The following is a 26,906-nucleotide window of genomic DNA, read 5'->3' on the forward strand; positions in this document are numbered from 1 at the left end:
TACCGCTCAATATGCAAGCCTCCTAGACGTTTTTCTCTCAACTTCCCCTGAGCTATGTTCATGTTCCGTTCATTCTCCTTTAGGATCCTCCGACCACTCCGTCGTATCAGTTAAGATAAAAATTAAATACAAGTCCCCAGACGTACCCCTCCACCGTACTGTATACCGACACTCTATGGCTGACTGGGACAGCTTCCGTACATTCATATCTAATTTACCTCTGCATTCCATGTTTAAAAAGGAAGTGTCCTCTATAGTATCAGATCTGACCGAATGGTTAATTGTAGGCATAGACCAATTCATACCATCTAAAAAATTCCAACAAAAACCTAACAGCCAGCCATGGTTCTCCCCAGAATGTGCTGCTGCTATCGCGCACAGAAATCACTTTTTCTATAACTACCAACGTAATAGATGCACTGAGACTAAAGCTGCTTTCAGGAACGCCAGCAACCACTGTACAAGAGTAATAAAAAATGCAAGAGAGCTATATGCCCAGTCTGTTAAATCCAAAGTAGCTGATCAGCGGCTTGGTTCCCACCAGTTTTGGCAAATAACAAATAGGATCCTGAACAGAAGTGTGCGTTTTATCCCAACCATTATCAATGGACCAGAGGTCATCTCGTCAGCATCAGACAAGGCCAAACTATTTGCCAAGAACTTTGCAGCTAATTCTACCCTATGCGACGAAGGCCATCAACTCCTCATATTTCCTCCTATAACACAGAACACGCTAGGTAACATACAAATATCCGTGCATGAGGTCGCCAAGCTAATCAAGAACCTTGATTCCAGTAAAGCAACTGGCCCTGACGGCATCCTAATTATAATGTTAAAAAAAGCTTCAACCAGAACTTGCTTCCATACTTACGAAACTGTTTAAGCGTTGCCTTAAGGAGAAGTGCTTTCTGACTCCCTGGAAAACCTCATCAGTATGCCCTGTATTTAAGAATTCAGGTGATAAGTCATCTCCCTCTCAGTACAGACCAATAAGCCTCCTGTGTGTTATAAGTTGTTGGAATCCATATTAAATAGAGAAATAGTAAACCACCTCAGCAGAAACAATCTTCTTAGTGACACACAATATGGTTTCCGTTCTGCAAGATCTACCGCAGATGTGCTAACGGTTATATCTCACAGGATTAGTGAATCTTTTGACAAAGGCTTCCTTTCTAGGGCAATTGCTCTTGACATATCAAAGGCCTTTGACAAGGTATGGCATATGGGCCTACTTCACAAGATTTCCAGCTACAGTGTAACTGGAAATGTTTTCTCAATCATTAAATCATTTCTCTCCGATAGGCTCATAAGAGTAGTGGTCGATGGACAAAAATCGAAGGCTTGCAGTATTAATACTGGAGTCCCTCAAGGGTCAATCCTGGGCCCAACTCTCTTCCTGATCTACATCAATGACCTCCCTAAACACATACTTAAATCATTCGTTGACATCTATGCTGATGACATGACCATCTACGGCAACACATCAAAGGCTGTAAATGACAAAGTTCTCTCTGATTCTCTCTCCTCTGATCTCGAGCGCATGGTTCAGTGGGGGAAGTCGTGGCTGGTTACCTTTAATGCATCCAAAACCAAACTCCTATCTTTACATCATCAACGCTATGATTCCCATCTGGCATCAATTGAAATGGATGGCTCTCGTCTGGGAGAAGCCCTGTGTTTTGACAAGCTTGTGGGTTTGTCCTTTACTCCTGATCTGAAATGAAACACGTACATCAAGTCTGTTGGCAAGGTCGCTGGAAAGAGGGTGGGATCCTTCTATCGCTCCAGAAGATATCTCACTACTGATGCAATTCTCTATCTATATAAAAGCCAAGTACGTCCAAGGATGGAGTACTGCTGCCATATCTGGGCAGGAGCTGCTAAAACAGCCTATCCTGCCTTGACAGAGTACAAAATAGACTTCGTGGTTTAGTGGGGGATGCCCTTTTCTTTACCCTGCAACCTCTCTCCCACAGAAGAGACGTTGCGAGCCTATCCTTGTTTTATTGTTATTTCCATGGCAGGTGCTCATCTGAACTCCAATCTCTGGTCCCCCCTCGCCAATATTTCACGAAAAACACCCGTCTAGCTGAATCCACTGTGAAAAATTTCCCCCACTCTTTATCTGTGCCTAAATCAAAACGTGGATTCCATGAACAAACCTTCTTTTTTAGAACTGCACGCCTGTGGAACTCTGTTCCGTCTGCCTGCTTCCCACCTTACTACAACTTGGATGTCTTCAAGTCCAACGTTAACAAATTCCTAATGAACCGCCCCCTTAAGTAAACACTTCATCAAATCTCCACACTAACATACTGTACTTGCAATAACCCTTATCCCTGAGTGGCTTCCGGGCCTTGATAAGTGGTGACCGCTGTGTAAAAAAAAAAAAAAAAGCAGTAATCTTTTTCATTTTATTTTTGAGTTGTTCACTATTTCTGGAAAAAAACAACATACACAAAAAAAAACAATTATTTGAAAACACTTATTTTGTATATTTTTGCGATGTAAAACTAACTAATGTTTGGGTAAATTAAGAAAACTAATAAAATTTAATGGATAAATATTTATTTACCTAATGGACAAAATCGCATGCCCTCTTCTCTCACATCCAATTCCTCTGAGTTTATCATCGATATTATATTTTCCAGAAGTAGTGCAAAAGCACTATATTTTGAACAGTTTAAAACAGTGATTTGGATTTCAGTTAACTGTTTTGTTCTCTGAATCATATTAAAATATACTGTTGTTGGTTAAAGAAAATATTGTTGGTTTGGATCTCAAACCAACTAACTGCATACACTTGGATGATAAATTTGACCAAAATGTTTAATTTATCATAGTGTTTGAGGATAGACGCCTCTGGTCCATAAACATGTTAACCTTGTGGCCCAATTTTCTAAGTTAACTTCTCCACAAAAAATGTAAACAGCACACTCAAAAAGAAGCCTCTGGTCTTCACACTTAAATTATTTGTTTCTTCTGCTGTCAGATAATGATGATCGGGAGGGACACTAATTTTTTAGAATTCTACTTGAGGCAAATCTTGATAATTATTGATACAAAGTTTCCCCAAAGGACCAGTAAATGTTGTTATGTTTTTTGTTGTTCCATCAATTAATTAAAAAATTGCTGTAAATGGCAGTTTTTCTAGTGGAACCTGAAAATTGGAAAATTTGCATGTTTAATAATGGAGCCAGATTACATAATAAATACCAATATATTATTTTATTTTCCACAAAAAAGGAACATAATTGCAGGTGAATCTATAGAATTAATTTTACCTCCTTATTAAGAGGACAAGTGCAGATTATGTGCCTTGTTTGACAATTTTCAGTCCTGCACTTTACTGCAAAACATCTCAAGACAAAAAGTTTACAGCTATAAGAAGATATATCAAATAGTCTGTCTAGCTGTTCCTTCATTTTTTTACTTTGATTGCTGCAAGAGATTTTCTGCCAATCTGTTTGGCCCTCTTATAGCAAAATATATTGACCTTCTGTCCTATATAATGTTACCTTAAAAAGGGCAATTAACTTAGAAATCTCCCTATTTTTTAAGTGGGGATAACTGTTCTCGAGGAAATAACTAAACTGGATGGCTTGTCGTGAAGTTGGGGGTGCTGTTTCATCCAAATGACAAGGTAGACCAGCAAATTTTGTGAACCACGGGTTAAAACTGAAGGTCGTGCTTTTACTGACATTCTAATCTGAAAAGTAAAATAAATAAATGGATTATAACTGAAGGAAACTGTATTAGGCCATCTTCTAGTTTCATACATAAAAAAATAAGCGCTAGTTATAAGAAATAATGAAAAACTTTGTAGAGTTGAATTAGATGTATTGAAGAGAGAAGACCAAACTAAATCAGATGCATAGTAGTGTTTAGTTTAGCCATTTTTAGCAGATTTTAGCTCCTCCTTCGATAACATGAATTTATCCATAAAGAGATTCATTCTTGCTGTAGCTGTGCCATTTTAAACGAACGTTTAGTGTTTAGAGTTTGAAAAACCAGTGCTTGTCCATCTATGTTACTATGCTATTTTTAATAGTATTTTCAAGTTAAATTTAATTTTTATGAAATTTCTGTTTATTAAATTTTTAGGTGAAAGTACAGAATAATTACAATGCAACCTCCTTCCTATATTAAGAATAACAAATTTATTTTAGCACAATAACATAGATGCACAAATAACGAAACTCCTTTAAAGGAGTTATTTACTCGTATTAATTAATGTAGGTTATCTGATTTTAAAACTATAATTTTAGAAGAAAAATACTGCTTAAAAACAATTACTCCCTAAAAATAAAAGAAATTAAAATTTGACACTAATTTTCTACAAAGTATTTTTTATTAAATAGAAAAACTTGAAAATTTACGTGGTTATGTTTTGTAAAGAATGTGTAGAATAAAATTGTATGGATTATTTTGTTTTGTTTTACTATAAAACTGGAGTATTACCATATTTTAATAAAAATTTCAAATAAAATTTGATGTGAAATATTAGGTTGGTGCAAAAATAATGTTTTTGACGTTCGTTTAAACGTCCAAAAAATGGCATTATTTTTGCACCAACCTAATAGAAAAACAAATTAAAAAAGATAAAACGAATATGTTTAAATTCATTGCAGACACTTGAAATATAATAATATATATTTTAAACAAGTCTTTTTCGTTTTTCCTTTTGAAATAATTAAGCCTAAATCGTAATGTTTTCAAATTAAATAATAAACAAACGTTAATTTTCAATATCAATAACGAGCGTGTTTTGCGACAGTGAAATCTAAAATGTTTCCACCCAAAAAAAGTTCCTGAAATGAAAAAGCGAACTTTGATCGTTATTATTTAAAAAACATAATTTTGCCTTTACACTTAATATTTATTTTATTAATTCATTATCCTCACTCATTTTATTTAAAAATGTAGCTTAAAAAAATATTCTAAATAATGATTCCATTTTCTTAACAGTACGGATTGTTTTGATGACGGGACGTTCTTAACAATTCACCGAAAAACTTTTAATCACTTCAATTTTTCAACTTTTAAAGTCATTTCCTCAAGCAAAGATAACGATTTTGAGAAAAATATTTCGTGTAGGTCTTTTTTATGTTGAACCCCAGCTGTCATCACCATTGCCTCGCCGTGGTTCCAAAATCGGCCTGCCCTAATGTAGTGGGTGGGGGTGGGGGGGACAATATTGTCTGTGGCATGTATACCCCATTACGCGGCTCTTTTATACAAGTGTGTGCATGATATGTATATGTGTGATAGACATCCGTGGGTGCATGTCTCTGTCTGTATTTATGCATGTAATCGTGGAATGTCTATATATGGCCGCGTTCATAATGTCTTATTGTCTAAGTTAGTACATGTGTGCATAACTAAACGTTGACGTATCTTTTTTCTGCCTCAGCTTCATTGCTCGTAGTTGTAAAGGGAACCGCATGCACAAAATAACAAGTCGAAGGCTTCTTTAATTAATGCTTGGTTTTATTCTTTCTGAATCTTGGCATTCCCCATTCTTTCTTATCAGCCATTTTTAACTCTTTGTGTTTCTTGCTCCAATGCATCTTAGTGCCAATCTCGACGCATCTGCTCCATCCAAAACTGGAAACCAGACCAACTTTCATGCAAGAGAAAAGATATCTTCCTCTCTTTCTTTTATGTTCTCTCTCTTTATCTTTCTTTCTTTTCACGTTCTCTCTCACACATACTCGATCAACTTATTCCAGATGCTATCGTCAATCCCAGCTACCAAGTTGAACATACGTCAGCAACTTAACCTTTTGAACTCTTCTTGCACTAACTAACCTTCACAGCAAAATCACAATTTTCAACATGCCGGCGTAACCTGGATAGATTACATAACACATGTGCATGCGAGTATGAAGTTTTCTCTAAACAATTTACTTCTTGTAAATAAAAAAAAAAAAAAAAAAATACTTAGACTGGGATTGAAACCAAAGCCTAGAAACAGTGAGTCAAGTATGATAACCATTAGGCCAGCTTGACACAATCTTTAAAAAATGTTTTCAAACCTATTTATTTTTAACATAATGAATCTGTCATCTAAACCATTCATCCATGCGCATTCGTAAAACAGTTAGCAAACAGAAAAAATCTGGCAGCCCCTACATACCAATTTTTCAATTTTGACCTCTGAGCAACCCGTTTTTCCAGATGAAAACCGATTAAAAATTTTTCACATGTCTGAGTATGCTATATACCAAATTTTAAGTTTGTAGATAAAAAATCCATTGAGTATATAGGTTGAGAAGTGTCCTCATACACACACATATTCTCGTTTTTATAGATATATATATATTAGTATTTATTATAATTTAAATAGAAAAAAGTAACGTTTCTTTTTTTCTTTTTATTTCAGGAATCATTTATTACACGCACGTCAAGATGAATGAACAGAAATCAAAGAGTCCACTGCCAACACGATCTAACGTTAGTGAAACAGATATGAAGCCCATAATTTCGTAACCTTTTTTGACTTGCATTCTTCAAATCTAAATATCTCAAAATCTAATGCGATGATCCCTAATTTGCTTCTGCGTGAGATAAGAACCATTTTGAAGAAAAAGTTATTGAAACTGATCGAAAAAATAGCCGAGAATAAACCCCACAAATGTTCGAACTATATAACACATGTGCATGTTTTTACCTTTCAACATTGCTTTGATTTTAAAATCAAAATTTAAAAAAGACAAAAGAACTTTAAAATCATTCCACAATCATATAACATTCATATTTCAATTCACTGCTGCAACAGTTTAATTTCCATGACCCAAAAAAAGTGAAGGCAATTTAGAAAGATTGCAGTCATGAAAGAACCCAAGAAAAAAAATCAAAAAGTGATTTGATGTTTTTGTTAAATATTATTAATTTATATTATTAATAATAAATGAGGAAGCACTTCAAGTTAAAATACCAGTTTTGTTTTTAGATAAACACGACATCAGGTAAAATTTAGTGGCCATTTTGTTTTGCTTTAGGTTATTCACATAATGTTGACACATGTTATACGTGTTTTTCTCAATTTTAGATGCATAATGCTTAATGGATTTTTAATGGAAATGATTTCTCATTTCATAATATTTAACAAAAACAACAAAAAATTATTTGTGCAACATTTCAGGCAATGTAGCCGTTGACCTTCGTCAGGCATGTTGGTCATCCATCATCTTGGAAAAAGAAAGGAGAAAATTTACTAGCTTTGTATTCTTGGATTTATGTTTTTTGTTTTTTGTTTTTTGGCCATGGCTTCATGTGTGGAAAAAATTTGGTTGACAAAGGGAGGTGACTCTAATAAAGTTTGACAGAGGATTATCTCCCTTTTACTGTTGAAATTTTATGGAGAGGTTGTACAATTTTTTGTTTTTCTTTATAATTAGAGGTGCCCATATACTGCTGATCTCTATGCTCTGTCTGCTTTGTAACTTTTCCTTTTTAGGATATGTGCTGCTTCTTTAAATCGTCTAACTCTCCATCTTGCATCCCTGTCAATTATTATTACTAGAGTTATCTCCCTTTGTCAACCAAATTTTTTTTTCACACATATGAAACCATAGCAAAGAAAACAAACAGCTCCAAGAATACGAAGACATCTATGGAGCCAGTAACTTTTCTGCTTTCTTTTCCAAAAAGGCAACCAACATGCCTGAAGAAGGTTGAAGGCTACATTGACCAAAACGTTGCACAAATAACAGTCAAGATGAGAACAATAATCTGATCAAAACAAGTAATACAAACAATCAACCTTCATCTAAAAAATTCAGAACTGTAACATAAAACTACTTTTAATAACTAAACAGATTTTTCTTGCGTTTTTCCATAATCACAATCTTAATAAAATGAGTTTATTGTTCAAATTATTCAAGCATTAAACAATGCTAAAAAAACCAAAAAAATTTTATTTTCATTTTACAGAATTAAATTTTCTCATGAAAATTATATTTATTTTTTCAAGACATGTCTTCACATTCGCTTTGGCTGAGTTTTGCTTTCATTTGTGTGCATCATAGTTGAGATGTGACCATGCATCTCCTTTAGGGGCTCTGTTCATCAGTTGGTTTATCATGCCGAAGTTGGAAATAGTTTCATCACTAAACATGCAGATCAAACAAAAACATCATATAAACATCGCTTATTATGGTTCTGAATTTTTGAGATGAGGATTATTTATATTACTTGGATTCTTCAGACTATTGTTCTCATCTTGAATGTTATTTGCACAACGTTTTGGTTAATATAATCTCTGACCTTCTTCAAGAGTATCTTTTCAAACTCTGGAATCTCTCTATCAAACTCGGGGAATCTGCACAGAATTTCAAATAGAGCCGTTTATTTAATCAACAGGGGTAGCATCCTCTCATTCCATCAGCCATGACTCAGTAGAAGTTTTAAGTAATTTGCAATTGTAGTTTGAGTGTTACCCACACTGAAGATTGAATTTTCAACTCTAGAAGAGTGTAACTTTTACAACTGAATTTTATTACTATGTTACAGATTTTTTTTTGTTTTCTTTTTGAGAAAAGGATTCCTGAGTTTGACAAAATACACCTGAAAAAGGTTGGATGTTATATCAACCAAAACGTTCTGAAAAAAATCACTCAAGACGTGAATAGTAGTCCAAAGAATCCAAATTATACAAAAATATCCCTTCTGTAATAATTTAAATGTTTGTATTGCCATCTGCCTCAATTCTAAATGATTGGCACTTTTTAAATACTAATCTAAATCTCCTGAAGCACGAGACTAAGAAATAGCAGTCATGAATGATAGCCATTGTCTTTCCTTTATAGACACAGTGATTTTCCTGGATTTCAGCATATAAGAGATATAACCAAATGCTTTAAATGAAAATAGAAAAGAAGCTGAAGAAAGCAATTAACTTGAAAATCAAAGAAACATCAATTAAAATAACAATTCATTAACTACCACAAAAAATGAAAAATTTATGAAGCAGAAAAAACGAAAACTATCAGAAGTATACTTGCTGAAAAAGTTCTTAAAAAAATTAAAAAAATCAACCATGTGTACTGTGAACTAACTTGCATCTTTTCCAAAAATGTAAAGGGATTTTCAAATATTTTGAATCTTTTTTATAGTTTCAACATAAATCATCATATCATAAATGAGCTTCATTTTTAGAATCATATATATATATATATATATATATATATATATATATATATATATATATATAGAGAGAGAGAGAGAGAGACTGATTTCACAAAAATATGGTTTTGTTATTAAAAAAATTATTTTTCCAATTGAAATTTACGTAAAATTTAAAGTTCAGATATCATTATACCTCACCACAGCCTTCAATTTTGTGTCAAATTTTTCAAGGGAGTGGGAAGGGCAAGTTCTTGTAAAGTTTCATATAAGCATCATTTTAATATTACTACAAAATATTTACAGGTTTGGGGGGAAAATTGACACTTTCATGTATGATAGATAACATCATCTCTAGTTTCTGGTTTGAAATGTTACCAAATGGGTATTGCTTAGTTCACAGTAGCATATAACCAAAACATGTTTCCTCAAAGTTGTATTTAAATAATAAATGGTACTTATTTATGAGTAATTTTAGAACATGATACATATAGAGAAAGGGGAACCAGAAAGAAGTAGGAGAATTCTTTAAATGGAAACTTATCAAGATAATAAAAAGTTCAACATGTGAGGTGTAGCTTAGATACAAAAGGAAAAAGGAAAAATTGATAATACAAAAATATATACTAATGCATCAAATTTAATCATCAATTCAATAAGGTAATTACATCATTAGGAATAAAGGAATAGATGTTCTTTATACCTAGGTATTTCGGAGTCTAATGCTTTTCATCAGAAGAGGAGAGGAAGGGCGAGATAACATAAGAAATGTGAGATCTAGTGATAGGCACATTAGGAACAAAATTTGGGGATATCTAGGATAGAGGGTAAATAATATACAGGTGGAGGGAGGAAAGATGAATAGCTATTTGCAATGAAAGTGGTATAAGCCAAAACTGGAAGATATATATATATATATATATATATATATACACATGGCAAAAGTCTATATTCCAAATTTCAAGCTGGCGTAACAAATGAAAAAAATAATTGCAACTTCCCTCCCAATTTTCAGATTTTGTAATCATGCCCATATAATTTTATTTTCTTTCTTTTAAGTTTTAGTGTTTTTTTTTGTTTTTTCTGATGAGTTAAGAATGGAATAAATTCAAGAATTAACATAATTACATGAATGATTTTGGACTATGAAACAGGTGCTGTCAAGAACTCTGCATGTCAACATACTTGAAGAAATAAATAGATTGTCAACATTTTGGAATATAGACTTTTGTCATTTATTTGTATATGCTCTGTAGTTACATCGAGCTTCATAAATTAAAGGATTTGTATAAATAAAAGGTGAAATATAATTGAATAAGCATATTTTCCCATATATATAGCATGAAAACGATTTTTTTGTATTTAATATTTTATTTTTTAATATTTCAAGTAGTCCTCCGCTCTTAGTCACAAAAATGTATTGAAATGAAAGACATTGAAAAAAAAACTGGAAATTTGTATTTTGGACAGCGTTCATTCCTTGTAACAATGTTCGAAAGAGTTCACGTGAATTCTTTTTGCAGTTTGTGGAAGAAGAATGTTGTATTTTTTATTTTTTTATTTAAAATTTTTGCAATGTATTAGCATTTATGTCAAACGGCAAAAAAAGACGCAATTGATTTCAATATGTATAATAAATAGTTAGAAACTTTAAATTTAACAATCAAAACTATCTTCAAATCAAAGGTGCCACCATAGACACTAAAATGGCCCCCAGCTATGCCAACACTTTTATGCAAATGCTATAAACCAAACTTCTCCAAAACTTTCCCCTCAAACTTTCCCACTATTGCTGGCCGATATATTGATGACATTTTCTTCATATGGCCACATAAACTAACCAGCCTAAAGAATTTCCATGAATGCATCAATAATTTACATAACAATATAAAATTTACTATGGAACACTCATACAACTCCATCCCTTTCTTAGGTGTCACTGTTATATCCCATAACAATAAAATATCTACATCTCTCTCTACTAAACACACCGGCAATCATACATTCCTTAATTTCTATAGCAACCATCCATTAAATCTAAAAAATCTATACATTACAGTTCATGCATACGAATAAAGTGCATCTGCTCAGACCCCCTACACTACATACACCATATCACAAAGCTTACATAAGAATTCATCAATAACCAATATCCCAGTAAATATATTAAAGAAGGCATTAAAAACTAATAAAATTGATAGATTATGCCTCCTTCAATATCCAATACAAAAAAAAACAAAAATACTAACAAACGCATCCCTATGGTTTTCCACCATGACCAACACATGCACAAAATAAGAAAACTTACAACAACCTAAAAAATAACCCCATTATTAAGTCCATATTTTACCTTCCATCCATTAATGCAATCAAACAACCAATCTTTCAGCCATTCTCATTCGATCACGCAAACACACACACGACGCACAACAAGATGGTAATTATAGATGTAATAAACCACCATGCCTTATATGCACACACATAAATACCATACCCTTATTCAGTATACCTAAAGCTAACATTCATATAAAACCACTGCATCTAACATGTGACAGTTCTAATGTCATATATTATATATATATTGCTCCATTTGCAACAATAGAGGATATATTGGAGAAACTCTGACACGTGTTTGAATCCGCCTAAACAATCATAAAACAACAATTAGACAAAAATCCCTCACTCTAGTAGCAAGCCACTTCAATTTACCTGGACACATAATAGACATTAAAATTGCTCTTAGCTATGCCTTTTAATAGACTAATTTCCCATCAACAAAGGTACATAAACAAAAAAATCATCCGATTCAACACACAGAAGGCAGGTCTCAACACAGATCTCAGCCCTCTCAAATTATACAAATATTTTCAAAAAATAATTAACACAATCATCTACACCTACATGTATATGTATGTATAAACTTGTCCTTTTCTATATTAATTTCAATATGTATATTACATCTTTTCGCTTTATAGCAAACACACATTTTCTTTTGATTCTTAAATTATTACTATAATTATCATCATCATGATCATTATTATCATTATTACTATTATTTTCGTTATATCTAACCTTTCATCTGCACAATTTGTTATAATATATTAGTTTATCTATATTTATATCTATTTATATATCGTTAGCTTAATATCTCTACTTGCTTATTCACTTTATGTTATGTATGTGTATGAATATGGATTAATATCTTTGTTCAATAATATGAGTGTGTGCCTATGTATGTATGTGTATGTTTATATATGGATGTGTATGCATATGTCTTTGTATATGTGTAAATGTGTACTTGCATTTATATGTAACTAGCGAGAGGTACCCGGCATTACCCGGGTGTTTGGAGGTGTGTGTGGAAACTCAAGGGGTGGGGTGGGGGGTGTAAAAAAAAAAAAAAAAAAAAAAAGTAAGTATGAGGATCGAACCCGAACCCTTGAGGCAAAGTTGTAAATTAAAGTGTGAAAAAACAAAAAAAACGTGCGACGTTAACCATTGCTCCACCGCGACATGCTAACGGAAACACGTTTGAATTTATTTAATTACTTGGATTTAGCAGGTGCCCGTTTTAATGAATTAATGAGGTCAAGTTTGACTGCGGGATAGTACCTTCATTTACTGCTGAACGCTTTTTTTTTCCCCCAAGATGTTATAGGAAAAAGACTAACCCACATGCGATGAGCGACAAATGTTGAATATTTATCTTCCCGAAATCGAGCAAATTAAATAGACAGGCGAGCTTCGTTGTTAACTGTGAGATATTACGATTTATATGTGATATAAAAAGTTTTAAAAAGTTGTGAAGCGAGCGACCGCTTCTCTGAAAAAAGCCTTTTGTTGACATACAGAAAAAGCGAACACACATACATACATACATACATACATTTTCGTTTTTATATATATAGATAACTACTATAGGCTAGTTACTTGCTTGATTTGTTTCAACTATCATTTTGTATTTACATGTGTGTGTATGTATATATATATATATATATATATATATATATATGTACATTTATGTGTATGCTGGTATGGATACACATGCACAGTTTTTAGTGTAGGCCTTACTATTAGACCTGTTAAAATACTTTTAATTTATATATATATACATATGTGCGTGTATAATTTATATATATATATATATATATATATATATATATATATATATATATATGTTTCTATGATGTATATATGTATATTTCTGTCTGTATAATGCATAATGTTGATGTGTATGCCTTTGGGCTGTCTTACATGCTCATATATATTGATCTATGCATGTATATTTGTATATGCATGTATTTGTGTGTGTGTGCACTTGTATGTATGTGTAGTAGCATATGTGTGCATGTGCACATGTAGGTGTATATGCACACGTGTGTCTATGTATATGAATATGTATGCATGTGTGCTTGTATATATGTGTATATGTATGCATGCATGTCTGTTTATACATATCATCATATATACATGTGTGTATCTGTGAAAAATTAAAAATCCAAAGTAGCAGCAAACCCTGGGAACATCAACCTGAAAGAACAATTGGAAATGACTTATATACCATACATTACAATTATGTAATCCCTACAGCCACCTACCTTGAAAATGCTGCTGTGAAACCTGACATAGTTATATGGAATAAATCAGAGAGTTGCAATCTTGATTGAAATGAGTGTCCCTAATGATGGAGGTCTGAACAGAGCTGAAAGAGAGAAACAGACCAAATACCAAGGTCTCATGTATGATATGAAAAGAAACTGGAATCTTAAAAAGATATCAATCATACCAGTTATTATAGGTGACACAGGGCTTATAAAAAAGAACCTGAAGTCCTACCTAACTAATATTCCTGGTGAACTAAGTGCAAAAGAGATCCAGACAATTGCACTTAAGGGAACAATGAGAATACTAAAAAGTGCTCTCGGTTGTTTTCAATAAAAAGCAGCACAATGTTGGCAGCTGGTTTAGCTGCCTCATACCCAGTGTTACAATCTTCAAAGGAAGAAAATTTTTTAAAAAAGTGTGTATATGAGAATGCATGTATATTGTATGTATGTACATTGCATATAACTATATATAGATATGTATGTGTATATGTGGATGTCAATTGGAGATGTATGCATATATATCTGTATGCTTATGCACACAAATTTTTATGTAGGCATTACTATTAGTCTGTGGTTAAAATATAAATATTATTATGAATACTGTCATTAATACACACAGAGTGGCCTTTGGGCTGAAGACTACATTTGAGTATCTGTTCTGATACTGCACTTAAACTTTTCTGGTCTTGGTCAGTGAATGAGTAATCCTTCATGACCGAGACAATTTTTATTTTTGTCACTATCCAGTGTGCCCTTTTCATAAAAGGGAGGTGGGACGAGATTTACTTCACGTTAAAAAACCGACATTATCTCTAACTCTGCCCTTGTGAGGAGGTGATTAAATAGGTATAATAATATTATTAGCAATATTATTATTACTTAAAAACTATCACCATTGTTATTAATACTTTACTATATTTATCTATTATTTTTGTTTCAATTATTACTATTATCATTATGATAACTATTAATAACATTATTTTTACCGTTTAACAAATTTGTTTCAATTTCTAATCATTTATTATACATATTGAAATCAATTGCGTCTCTTTTTTGCCATCTATATATATAAAAGCGAAAATGTATGTATGTATGTACGCTTTTCCTCGATGTCCACAAAAGGCTTCTTTCACAGAAGCGCTCGCTCGCTCGCTTCACAACTTCTTAAAACTTTTTATATCATCTATAAATTGTAATATCTCACACAACCACGGAGCTCGCCTGTCTATTTAATTATATTGACTTTCAAACGTTAATTATTCCACATTTCCCCGCATCGGCACGCATTACATTCGGTTTTCGGTATAAACAAAAAGCGAAACTCGACTCTAATAACAGGCCCAGAGCCAGTGAACATTTGTTGACTTCGTCATATCAGACGGGGGAGCGAGTTTTTAAAAACAAACAAACCGATTTATTGACCTCATTAAAAACTGTCCCGCACAAAATGCTGACTGCTGAATACCTATCGCCGTCACGTCAATCAAAAACGCGCACCTGTTTTTTTTTTCACACTTTACTATTTTTCAACTGCGCGTCGTTAAGGCTTTGTTCTTTTTTCACGGGCACCTGTTTTTTTTTACACACACCTACAAACGCCCGGGTACTCCTCGCTAGTCTATATGTATAAAAGCGAAAATGTGTGTATGTATGTTCACTTTTTGTGTATGTCCAAGAAAGGCTTTTTTTCAGAGAAGCAGTCGGTCGGCTCACAACTTAAAACTTTTTATATCACATATAAATCATAATATCTATGAGTTAACAACAGAGGTCGCCTGTCTATTTAATTTGCTCGACTTTGGGAAGATAAATATTCAACGGTTTTCGCTCGCCGCATGTGGATTTGGCTTTTTCATATAATAAAAGCGACACTAATTCTGGCGGCATTTTTTTCTGGTCGCGATCGCCAGAAATGCCCGAAAGCAATCAGCTTTGATCAATGTGGAAATATTTTCCTTATATCAGACAATTGCTATTCAAATTGGACAAGGAGAGCTGGTACCCCCCCCCCAACATCTTGGGAAAATAAAAATAAAAAAAGCGTCCCGCAGTAAATGAAATACCCCGCAATCACAGTTGACCTCATTAAGTCATTAAAATGTGCATCTGCCAAATCTAAGTAATTAAATAGATTCAAACGTGTTTCCGTTAGTATCTCGCCCAATGGTTAACATTGCACTTTTTTTTTTTTTTCACACTTTAATTTCCAACTTCGCCTCAAGGGTTTGGGTTCGATCCTTACACTCACCTACCGGAGTTTTGATTTACCTAAAACCACACACACCTCCAAACACCCGGGCAACACCAGGTACCCCCCCCTCACTAGTTTGAAATAAACGCTAATACGTCGCAAAACTTTTTTTAAAAAATAAATAAAAAATACATCATTCTTCTTCCACAAACTGCAAAAATAATTCGTGTGAACTCTTTCGAACATTGTTGCAAGAAATGAACACTGTCCAAAATACAAATTGCCAGTTTTTTTTTCAATGTCTTTAATTTTTCTTTCAATATTTTTTGTGACCAAGAGTGGAGGAGCGCTTTTAATATAAAAAAAAAAAAAATATTACATGCAAAAAAATAACATAATTTTCATGCTTCAAAAAACCCTCATAACCTTGGAATCACTATATGTGGACTTTTAACATATATATATATATATATATATATATATATATACATTTTTAATATATATAATATTTTTATTTATATAGACAAATATTACATAGTCACTACACTGAACATGCTAATGTTTCAGACAATTGGTTGGCAGGAACCAAAAGTCCTCATCAGGTGACGTAATGAAGCTTATGTGCCACTGAAGGCATCTGGTTCTCAAATGGAAGAAATGAAATATATTTTTTTATTTATACAAATAAAATGTTAAAACTCTAAATTTAAAGGGGGAAGGGTTGTAAATTAAGTGACATTTTAGATTCAAAATAGAAGGCGATGGGGGGAAAGAGAATGTCAAGACTTAACAGGATAAATGGGAGAAAAAAAAAGGGAAAGAAAAAAAAGAAAGATGACGAAGGGCTCAGCATGATTACATTACTATAAGGAATGGGAGGGGGTGAAAACATTTGAAATCATCTTAGATTAAGAGTTTGAAGTTAACGTGTCAAAAGCATGGGTATTGTCTGGCATAGAAGAAAAAAAGAAGGAAAGGAAGAAAGAAAGAGATCGGTGCAAGGGGGAGGATAAAGACAAATTAGCACATAGGGTTTCTAGTCAGGCATATACAAACACGTGCATATAAGCAACCCAGTTGGACACACATACACACACATGGGCTTGATTATTTAAGAAGACGGCTCAGTAGGAATTTATTTACATTAGATTTGAAAATGACCATGTTATAGTCAGCTGGGAAGCAGCCCCACAGTATTGTGTTCTACAGACAAACAATCCTAGGAAATAAACCTTGCTCATTAAATTTTTGTTTAGTTTTAGAGAGTGAGGGAAATTGTTAATGAATGTTATGGCTAGACAAGTATTTGTTACAAATATTTTACAGAGAGGACCATAGATTGGAGTTCAGTCGAACACCTACCATAAAAGTAATGATACAGCAGAGACAGACTCGCAACATCTCTTCTGTGAAAAGGGAGATAAAAAGGTCCTTGACCACTAAATTCTGAAGATGGTTTTGTATCCTGTCAATCCAGAAAAGGGTCCTCTTAGGAACTCCACTGCAGATTTGATAACAGTACTCCATCTTAGGACATATTTGACTCTTGTACAGGGAGAGGATTGCATCAAAAGTTTGCATCAAAAAAAAAAAAAATACTTTCTGGAGCAGTAGAATGATCCTGCATTTTCCAGTGATTTTGACAAATGGATCTCGTGTAGATCTTCCCAGAAGTTTATTAAAGCAGCATTTTCCTCAAGATGAGAGCTGTTTATTTCAACTGGAGTTGAATATGAGCGCATATATATATATGAAATCTCCAAAAGTTTTTTTTCATTGTAAACAACTGATAATTCCTAAAATAATATTAAGAATAGCATAAATTCTTGTAAGCAAACTAATGCAGTGTTTGTAAGAGAGTTTTACGATGAAAGATTTGAGTTTTGTTTTCATATACTTTTAAAGATTGAAAAAACTTCCAAGACCATATATATATATATAATGTAATTATAAAACTCAAATCGTCTGGTTTGCTTTGGTGTTTTAACTGTCCTTCCAGTTCCAGTTTAAAAGTCTGAATCTTCATTTTTGTGCAAACACTTCGAACATACAGATGATATAGGTGAGATTTATTAACAACAAATAATAAGACAATTTATATATTATTCCTTAATTGGAATTCATTTTTTGAGATGAGCATTATATGTTAATTTTTATTTTTATTTCGGACTATTAGTCTCATCTTTATTAGTTGTTGTTTTTGGATCTTTTTATTGGTTCACAACGTTTCGGCCAACTTCCTCTGGCCTTCAGGTGGTAACCGCGACGGATAGGAAGAATCCAACCTTGATCACCCTTCGGGGCCCATGGCGCAGTTGATAGAGACGTTGAATCTCTACGGTTCCAGATGAGCATTGTCTGAAGATAGCGGTTTCAATCCCACCCAAAAGCGTGCCAGAGGTAATTGGTCAAAAATGTGGTAAGATGACAACAACTACGGATGGCAGTGATGGCTGAGAATACAGTTAGAAGATTCGAAGTTCCTATCCGTCGCAGTTACCACCTGACGAAGGCCAGAGGAAGTTGGCCGAAACGTTGTGAACCAATAAAAAGATCCAAAAACAACAACTAATAAAGATGAGACTAATAGTCCGAAATAAAAATAAAAATTAATAAGACAATTGTTTAAAAGAAATAAATTAAAATAGTGATAACTGTGTTGGTTTCAAAATCTGTAGTAAAAGCCAAATTTTTATTGCATTAAAATATGCAAAATTTATTTATTTTTATTTAAAGGTACGTTATAAAATACAATGAGTCAACCAGAAGTTGGTCACAGCTTGGAGTATAAACACATTAATTAACAACAAATAATAAGAGAATCGTTTAAAACAAAAAAAAAATTTTTTTATTTAAAAAAATAAATTAAAAAATAATATATGTGATTTAAAAAAAAAAAATTTTCTTTGCACAATATGTATTTGTGCGTGATTAAAACATTTTTCTTCTTCCAATTCAATAAAAGTCGTCTGCGTACATTTTTATTGACGATTTTTCCATGGCTGATTAATCTTATCAGAGCTTAACATACTCCAGTATTTTATATCAGTTGCCAGCCGTGCATGAGCCAAAATCCAAGTAATTACATAAGTTCCTATCATGTCTAAATAGTGTTGTTTTTTTTTTGTGTGTGTTTTTTTTAACAAATACTTGAAGCTATTTGCTCATATTTTTAATGTATATCAAACCAATTTTTGTTAACACATTTAAGATTTTAAATTATTAAACAGGATTAAAGAAAAATTCAAATTGAATTCTTTGTAGAATTTAAAAAATACAACTTTTGTCAAAAAAGCTATAAATAAATTAATTTACATTCTTCGTAGGACTTTTTTCCTTTGACTTTTTAATTAAATCAAGGCTATTCTTCACTAATATGAACATAGACAAGTGAAAAGTAAAAGACCAAGAACCAACGAAGAAAGTACTGTCGATCAGCACCAAGACGGTCCTTCTTGCATGTCATGGCATACTAAGACTGAGCAACAAAGGTATTCGACTGCTGCATCAGCGAGAAAGATATAGACTGCAGAGAGCTTCTGAAACGAGTGAACAACAATAAAAATTTGCTTTCAGAAACAGAAGGGAAAATATTATGGACATAAAAATTTAGAAATGCCTCAGCAGAGAGAAAATCGACTGAGCAAACAAAGAATAGAAGAGACAAGAGATAATGAAACAATAGAGATGAGAGTGACCAGCCGTAGAATAAGAGATAAACAAACATGAGCTGAAGAGACACTGCGACAAAGAGAAGAGAGACTGAGAAGAATAAGAGATGAACAAAGGCAAGGTGACGAGAATTTTGTGGGAAGAAACAAAAGACTTGCTTTGCAAAATAGTCAAAATAATTTATTACGCAGAGCAAAATTACAGGTAAATGTTGGAAATTTGAGGAAGTTATGCTTTCATTGTAAAGCAAAGCTTTTTGTTGGAGAAACTTCACATTTTTGCTGCATGAATGGCAAAGTCATTTGCAGAAGTTACCAAATGGGCTCCATTATTTGTATGCTGATCAAGGTGAAGAAGCTCGCCACTTCAGAAAACATCTGAGACAATATAATAGCCTGTTTCAAATGACATCTTTTGGTTGCAAAGAAATAAATGCACAAAACGGATGGAATCCATCTATTGTTATTCAAGGGTAGATCCATCACTATATTGGATCATTATTACCCAAGACAGAGAATACAGGCTCCATTTATTCAAATATACTTTCTAGACAAAGAATACAGTATTGATGTACGGATGAATTTGTACCGGAACAATGAGTTATGTTGGAACATCATAGAAACTATCGAGTATATGTTAAGAGATCATAATAACTATGTGACCACATTTCAACAAGCTAAGGACATGATATACAACATCCTTAATGGAGTTATTGTTATAAATCTTATGAGCACGAAAGGTGATACAATAATCAAATGTCTAATGAAGTAGGAATAATTACTCAACATGACAGTGAAGAACAAACAAAATCACACCATATTGTGTTGAGAGGAAGAGGTGGACAGCTTCAAACAATATTGGAATATCATCGATCATATGGTCCACTACAGTATATACCGTTTTTCCCTGATAGCAAAGATGGCTGGCATCCTGAGATGACAGTGACAAATAACCAAAAATTAACTGTTATGCATTATTATGCCTACCGCATTATGATCCATGTTGATGAATTCAATCAAATATTAAAAGGTGGGAAATTGTTTCAGCAGTATGTTGTATCTATGGCAGGAAAAATTGTAAATCATTTTAACTATATTAGATTGAATCAAGCCTCTTTTAGATCTACAATATATAAGAGGTTTCGTCGATACCTTACATGATAATTATAATCTTAGTAACATTGGCAGAAAAGTTATTTTGTCATCAACATTTGTTGGCGGTCCACAATATATAATGGAGAGATGTCATGATGCTCTGATGTATGTGAATATGGAATTACTACTTCATCACAATGACATGCAATCCAAACTGGCCTGAGATTAAAGATAATCTCATTGAAAATCAATTGACTCATGATAGACCTGACATAATTGCAAGAATTTATTTTTAAAAAGGAAGCTTTTCACTAAATATTTAACATGATCACAAGATCTGTTCGGTAATTGCATTGCCTACATTCTAAGTGGTGAATACCAGAAGAGAGGTTTACCACACCTATATTGCCTGCTATGGATGGAAGAAAAATCTAAATCCAGACCCCAGAATTATGAATTATTGTTCAAGCTGAAATACTAAGTAGAGTCGAACATCCAGAAAGACATGCATTCGTGTTGACGCATATGGTACTTGGACCAAACTGCAACAGTACATCTCTGTGCTCGAAAAACGGGAGCTGTTCAAAGAGGTACACAAAACTAAATAATGATCAAACAAGATGTGGACATGATTCAACCACTATTTATAGGTGAAGGTCACCAGAAACGGAAGGTCACCAAGGCTATAAAGAAGGTAGAAATGAAGTTATAACTTTAAAATGGGTTGTATCTTACAACATGAAACTACTGAAGTTATTTAACTGTCAGATTAATGTAGAAATATGCACTTCTGTTAAATCCATTAAATACGTAATTAAGTATACATTAAAGAGAAATGATCAGCAATTTTCAGTGTGAACAAAGATGATGAAATTAACAATACTTGACAGGAAGATACATTGGACCACCAGAAACAGTTTCGATGATACTTGGATTTTAAATTCATGTTAAAGAACGCAGTTTTTCTTCAGATACATCTTTCTGATCAACATCTGATCTATATTCAAAGGAAAAGTGATAGACAGCCGAATGAAAATGCTAATAGAGTTTTTCAATATTTGCCAAAATAATGAATTTGCAAAAAGAATCTATTACTCGCATGTGCCAAAATATTATGTGCGGCAAAATAAGAAATAGCAAAGAAAAAAGTGGGTAGGAGAATAGTTGATCATCCAAGAATTTTAAAGCAAATATTCTTGGTCGAATGTACACAGTCCACCAAATATTGATGGATTGTATTTTTTGCGGCTACTACTTTAAAAGGACCTAATTCTTTTGATTCATATACTTCTATTATTTAAAACTGCTTGCAAAGAAAGGGGGATTACTGCTTGATGACAACCACTGGGTACAAAGAATGGAGGATGTAGAGAGCATGAAAATGCCAAGAGTGGTAAGGGATCTGTTCATTGTGATACTCTTAAACACAGAATGTTCAAATCTTCTTGAGTTGCTAAGACACAGGCTCTTCTCCATTGATTTTCAGCGATGCTCCAGGAAGCACAGGAAAGACCTTCTTAATAAAACTTCTTATCTCAAAAGTAAGAAGGTTGGGGCAAATTGCACTGGCTGTAGCATCATCAGGCATTGCCGCAACAACAATACCTGGTGGTCGAACGGTCATTCCAGATTTAAACTTCCTCTCAATGTAATAGAAAATGATGTTTGTAATTTTGCTAAACATTCAGAAACAGCCAACTTGATAATGGCAGCAAAACGAATTATTTGGGATGAATGTCCAATAATAAGAAGGGAGAGTTTAGAGACGGTTGACAAGACTCTCAAGAATATATGTGGAAATGATGAAATATTCAAAGGGATATTGACAGTGTACAGTGATGACCTTAGGCAACTATTAATACTACCAGTCATCAATGCTAACATTTACAATGCTTGCATGAAAAAAGTTGTATTTGTGGCGTAAATTTAAACATAAAAAACATGTTAGCCAACTTCAAAAACAAAATACCCGGCATTTTTTAAGTACCAGTATGAAACAGTATTTGCACTAAATATTATCAAAGTAATGACATTTTGATGATCTGTACATCAAAATGTGTTTTTTGACATCATTAAGCCTTATAGTGATATGATGACAATTATATGAACTAGCACTGTCTCAGTCAAATTACCGATGTGATATCGCAAATTGTTGTGACAGAAGCACAATATACTACAACAGACTGAAGTGACTTGCTTGAATTTAACCTGAATCATTGTTTTACTCTTTACATTTACAGCTACACGTTCGTGTGCACTTCAGGGTGTAGTGATAGTGCATGGTCCCCAACATTCACCCGCGCAACGCCATTTTGTCAACTGCTGGCAGGACTGAGCAATGAGTGGGAGGGTTGACCAGAGAACTTCCCAGGCTTCACCTTTTTTTGCCAGCCCCAGTTGCCAGGACTTTCAGGTTGCATTGTACATTCTGTTGACTGGCCCTATATGCAAGCAGTTTGGAATGCAGATCGTCTAACATGCTGAACGAGAGATGCACTAGTTGGTGGAATGGAGTCATAGGGTCTTTACTTCCGGGCAAACAAGTGCAATCTTGCCTCATCAACCTTGGTAGTGTTGCTGTGTTTGTCATACATAGTGACAACAAATGTTGAGATCAGCATCTTTTATGGTAGGTGGGTACTGACTCAGTTTGCTGAACACTTCAGGACAAGCTGCCCATGTTTGCCATGCAGTTGTCTTCCCTCTACCTTGAAAGACCGAGACCACATCACAACCAGTGAAGGCATGAAAGAAGAGCATGCCACTACATTTTTCTTGGCTGAGGTTCATCGCCAAACATGAATTGGTAACCATCTAATGGACTGTCCCTGGCCGAATTCTAGCCAAAGCATTTCTAAGCCAACATCCTGAAGACTCGCAAAGACAGCAACTGCTATGACAAGGATGTTTGTGTCCCATGCCTTGATCAACACAGACTTTGTCTTCTGTTTGGCTGCATGAACTGCGTGTGTGAAATCCTGGAGTCAGCTTCTTCAGGATTGCAAGGTTGTAGACCTTCAAAATTGATGGATTTGTTTGACAAGACCTTCTCTCCTTTGGTCACAACTACAACATTGTCGGGACACATGGATACAATCTTGTCTGCTAGATACTTAAACAGTTCTGTCTTATTGTCACTGTCTCTCAGAAAACTGGACCAGATGGGTGGCAGCTTAATTTTGTCTGTCACTCTATGCTAACTTCCTTTGCCTCACTTTGATCTCGTTTCAGCCTTGAGGCTTGAAGTCTTGTAGACATCAAACACAATGTCTCTTCGCTCATACTTTGATGAGTAACTCCAAATTTTTGGCACTACATCACGGACAGCATATTCCTCAAATGTCTTTGATGAGAGAGAGTGTACAAGAGCCGCACCATCAATAATGATGACATTACATTCTGAGAATCAAGAAGAGCAATGCTATCTTCCAGAATGCCAACAAGGTCAGACTTCTTTCCAGGATAGAGATTCCCTGTGTCACTTAGTGCTACAGGAAAAGACTGATTCCCATGCCTGAAGAATTCTAACAGATTGCTTTCTCGTGCTTGCCAGGATATGAAAAGCTCTAAGAACAGATTGCAGTCACTTTTCAGTACTTGTTTCTTCTTGTCAGTGGAAGCTACAGTTGCTTGCTGGTGGAAGAAGTCCGTTTTGTTCTTTTTGATGGGCTTGTAGAAGGAAGCCTCATCACCAAGACTATTGAAAAAGTCTTTGAAGGCAGGTTGACCTTTATCAATGTGAGTTCTGATAAGCTCTGCAGCACTGAGATGTGCAAAGATCTTTGTGTCCAGTGTGAGAAGATCTTTGAACTCTTCCTGGAAAGGATTGCCTAGATCCTTAATTGCACTAAACAACTTCTTGACGTTGTCAGTGAAGAATTTCTGAGAGTGGCTCGTCTGCTCATGATGTCTGATATCCTTATTCACCAATTTGGCCTGGGAAGCCAACTCATATTGGTGAACCAGCTCGCTAACCCCTGGTCCAGACACCATCCATCACCTCAGTGCAAATGAATCCTCAGAAATGCTAATGGCACCACCATCACCTTTGACTACTGCATTAGCTTGTTCATGAGCTTGGTCAATGGCTTTACCAGAAAACTCCCTGTGAGTCTTGTGGACCACAAACTTTCCAAAGTGGAATTCACGGAACACTGCGGAATGAGTTTGTTCCAAGGCTACCATGTCTCTGAGGAGGATGGGGAGCCATCGAGCATGGTTAACATTGTTGTTGGCAAAGAAGGGAATCAGAGAAGAGAGTGCTTGACAGTAAAAGCTGAAGTTATCCTCTCTGAAAGATCTAACCAACGAGAACACAACCAACTCCATTGACAGAACAAGCTCCCAGAACTGAAACTGAGGGCTCTCTTTCCTCCGTGTCTCACACCAGCCATCAAAATCCAGGACTCTGTTTTTTTCTGCAGAGTGGTAGTCATATGCTTTCTTTTGGAGCACATAGAGACAGCATGCTGTGACCTCGTGCATATGGCGTGTTTTTGTGATACTAGATGCAGAGCTATCCTTTTACCACCTAACTGTACAAAACATCAAAGCACATTGAAGTATGGTATACAACTAGGCTCCAGCATCTGTTACTTTACACCTAATCCGATCGTTCATCCAATGCCATTTAGATCCCATGCAGGTAACTAAAGCCCTGTTACCCTTGGCTCGACTCTCTTGTGCTGGCACACCTGTCAATTCATGTGTGGCTATCTAACAACTACGCTACAACTAACGACATCAACGTGGCAATATGCTTTGTTTGGGGTAAAAATGTAAAAATAAAAAATAAAATAATTCATACAAATCAATTAGGGTTTAAGAACCCCAGCAAATGGAGAAAACAAGAGGAACAGCTTTTGAGCAACACTGGTTGACCTTGACCTTCGCATACATACAGGGCATTCTGTAAACAAACATTAAAAAATTAATTTTTTCACTGGGTTGGGTTTTTTTTTTTTTGTTTTTGACAAAAATTTTTAAAATTTAAACGATGGATGATCATTTTATGTTTTAATAGTTATATTTTTTGGTAGGCATTTTAATTTTCAAATAAGAAAAAAATCGGATTTTTCTTAGCAAATAGCTTTGTTTTCAATTGCATCACGGACAGAGTGATCGTGATACAATAAATATAATATACCAGCTGACATAAGGATCACTCTGTACTTCTGCCCTTGCTCAGAGTCCCATTTTTATTCTTATTTTTAAATATCAATAATTTTCTACTTTCAAGTTATGAGGTAAAGCGTCTTGTTTCTGGATGTGAGAATGCAGACCTCATGATATTGTATATATATATTATTCCTTAATTGGAATTTTTTTTTTTTTTTTTTTTTTTTTTTTTTTTTTTTTATTTTGAGATGAGCATTTTTATGTCTTTATAAATTTTTCATTTTTATATCTCATGATATTGGTTCATATTTGGGAACCAAAGAAAATGCTAACTGACAAAACAATTTTTTTAAAAATAGATATCTTAAAAAAAAAAAAAAAGATTCAAGAAAATTAAATGTTCACAATTGATTATGAAATAAATTTTTTAATAATAATAAAAAAAAATCTTTTGATAGTTTTGTATTTTTTCCTATTTTTTTTTTTATTTCTTTCTTTTTCAGAGAGTGAATCATCACAGCTTGTAGCATGGGAGGAGGAGGAGAAAAATGAGAAGGCAGAAAAATCTCTTTCTATGGAAATCGATACAAAGAATTTTAAACTGTTATCTGAAAACATAGTATAACTTTAACAAAAAAACTTTTTATATTAAATTCGAAAAACAAAAGAAAATTGTAAATTTAAAAAAAAAAAAAAAAGTAAAGCTTAATTTCTTAAAAGTAAAAAAAACAACCCCAAACCAAATAAAAAAAAACTCAAACGGTTTTATCTTTTCGATAAAAGAAAATTGTGAAAAAAAATGTATATTTTTTAAACTCCAAATCTGTGTTTCTGTTCATTCTTTTTGCCCCTTTTTTCATCTACTGTTCAAATCCCCACCTTCACTGCAGAGGTCCCTAGATGCCAGAAGATTTTTTACTCTAATAGTTTTTTTTCTTGAACCGCTGTCCTTTGAAATTCCCTTCCTGCTTCCCTAACCCAACATATAGAATCTTACTTTGATTCACCAAAAACAAAACATTTTTCTACTAAGATATAAAAGGGCTACAGAGATTTGGAGGCCAGATCTGAAAGGAAGCATCATAAGAGGGAAGT

At 33.8% G+C, this 26,906-nt stretch overlaps 1 protein-coding gene across 3 annotated transcripts in view; it reads left to right on the top strand.

Annotated features, from left to right (window-relative positions):
* LOC145260272 (solute carrier family 35 member E3-like) overlaps positions 1 to 26,633 on the top strand; it is a 54,073-nt gene extending 27,440 nt beyond the window's left edge. The window contains exons 6-7 of one of the 3 annotated variants that reach the window (XM_080118106.1): positions 6,386 to 6,456; positions 26,315 to 26,633. In XM_080118106.1, the coding sequence (XP_079974232.1) occupies positions 6,386 to 6,456; positions 26,315 to 26,338 (95 nt within the window). In that variant the 3' untranslated portion in view covers positions 26,339 to 26,633. Of the gene's footprint in view, positions 1 to 6,385; positions 6,864 to 26,314 lie in introns of those variants that run through there. The other 2 variants (XM_080118104.1, XM_080118105.1) reach the window with 2 other exon arrangements.
* Positions 26,634 to 26,906: the final 273 nt, after the last annotated feature.

The sequence above is a fragment of the Euprymna scolopes genome, chromosome 36 (genome assembly GCF_053919585.1).
Source record: "Euprymna scolopes isolate OS-2025 chromosome 36, ASM5391958v1, whole genome shotgun sequence".
In the NCBI taxonomy this organism is placed as follows: Eukaryota; Metazoa; Mollusca; class Cephalopoda; order Sepiida; family Sepiolidae; genus Euprymna; species Euprymna scolopes.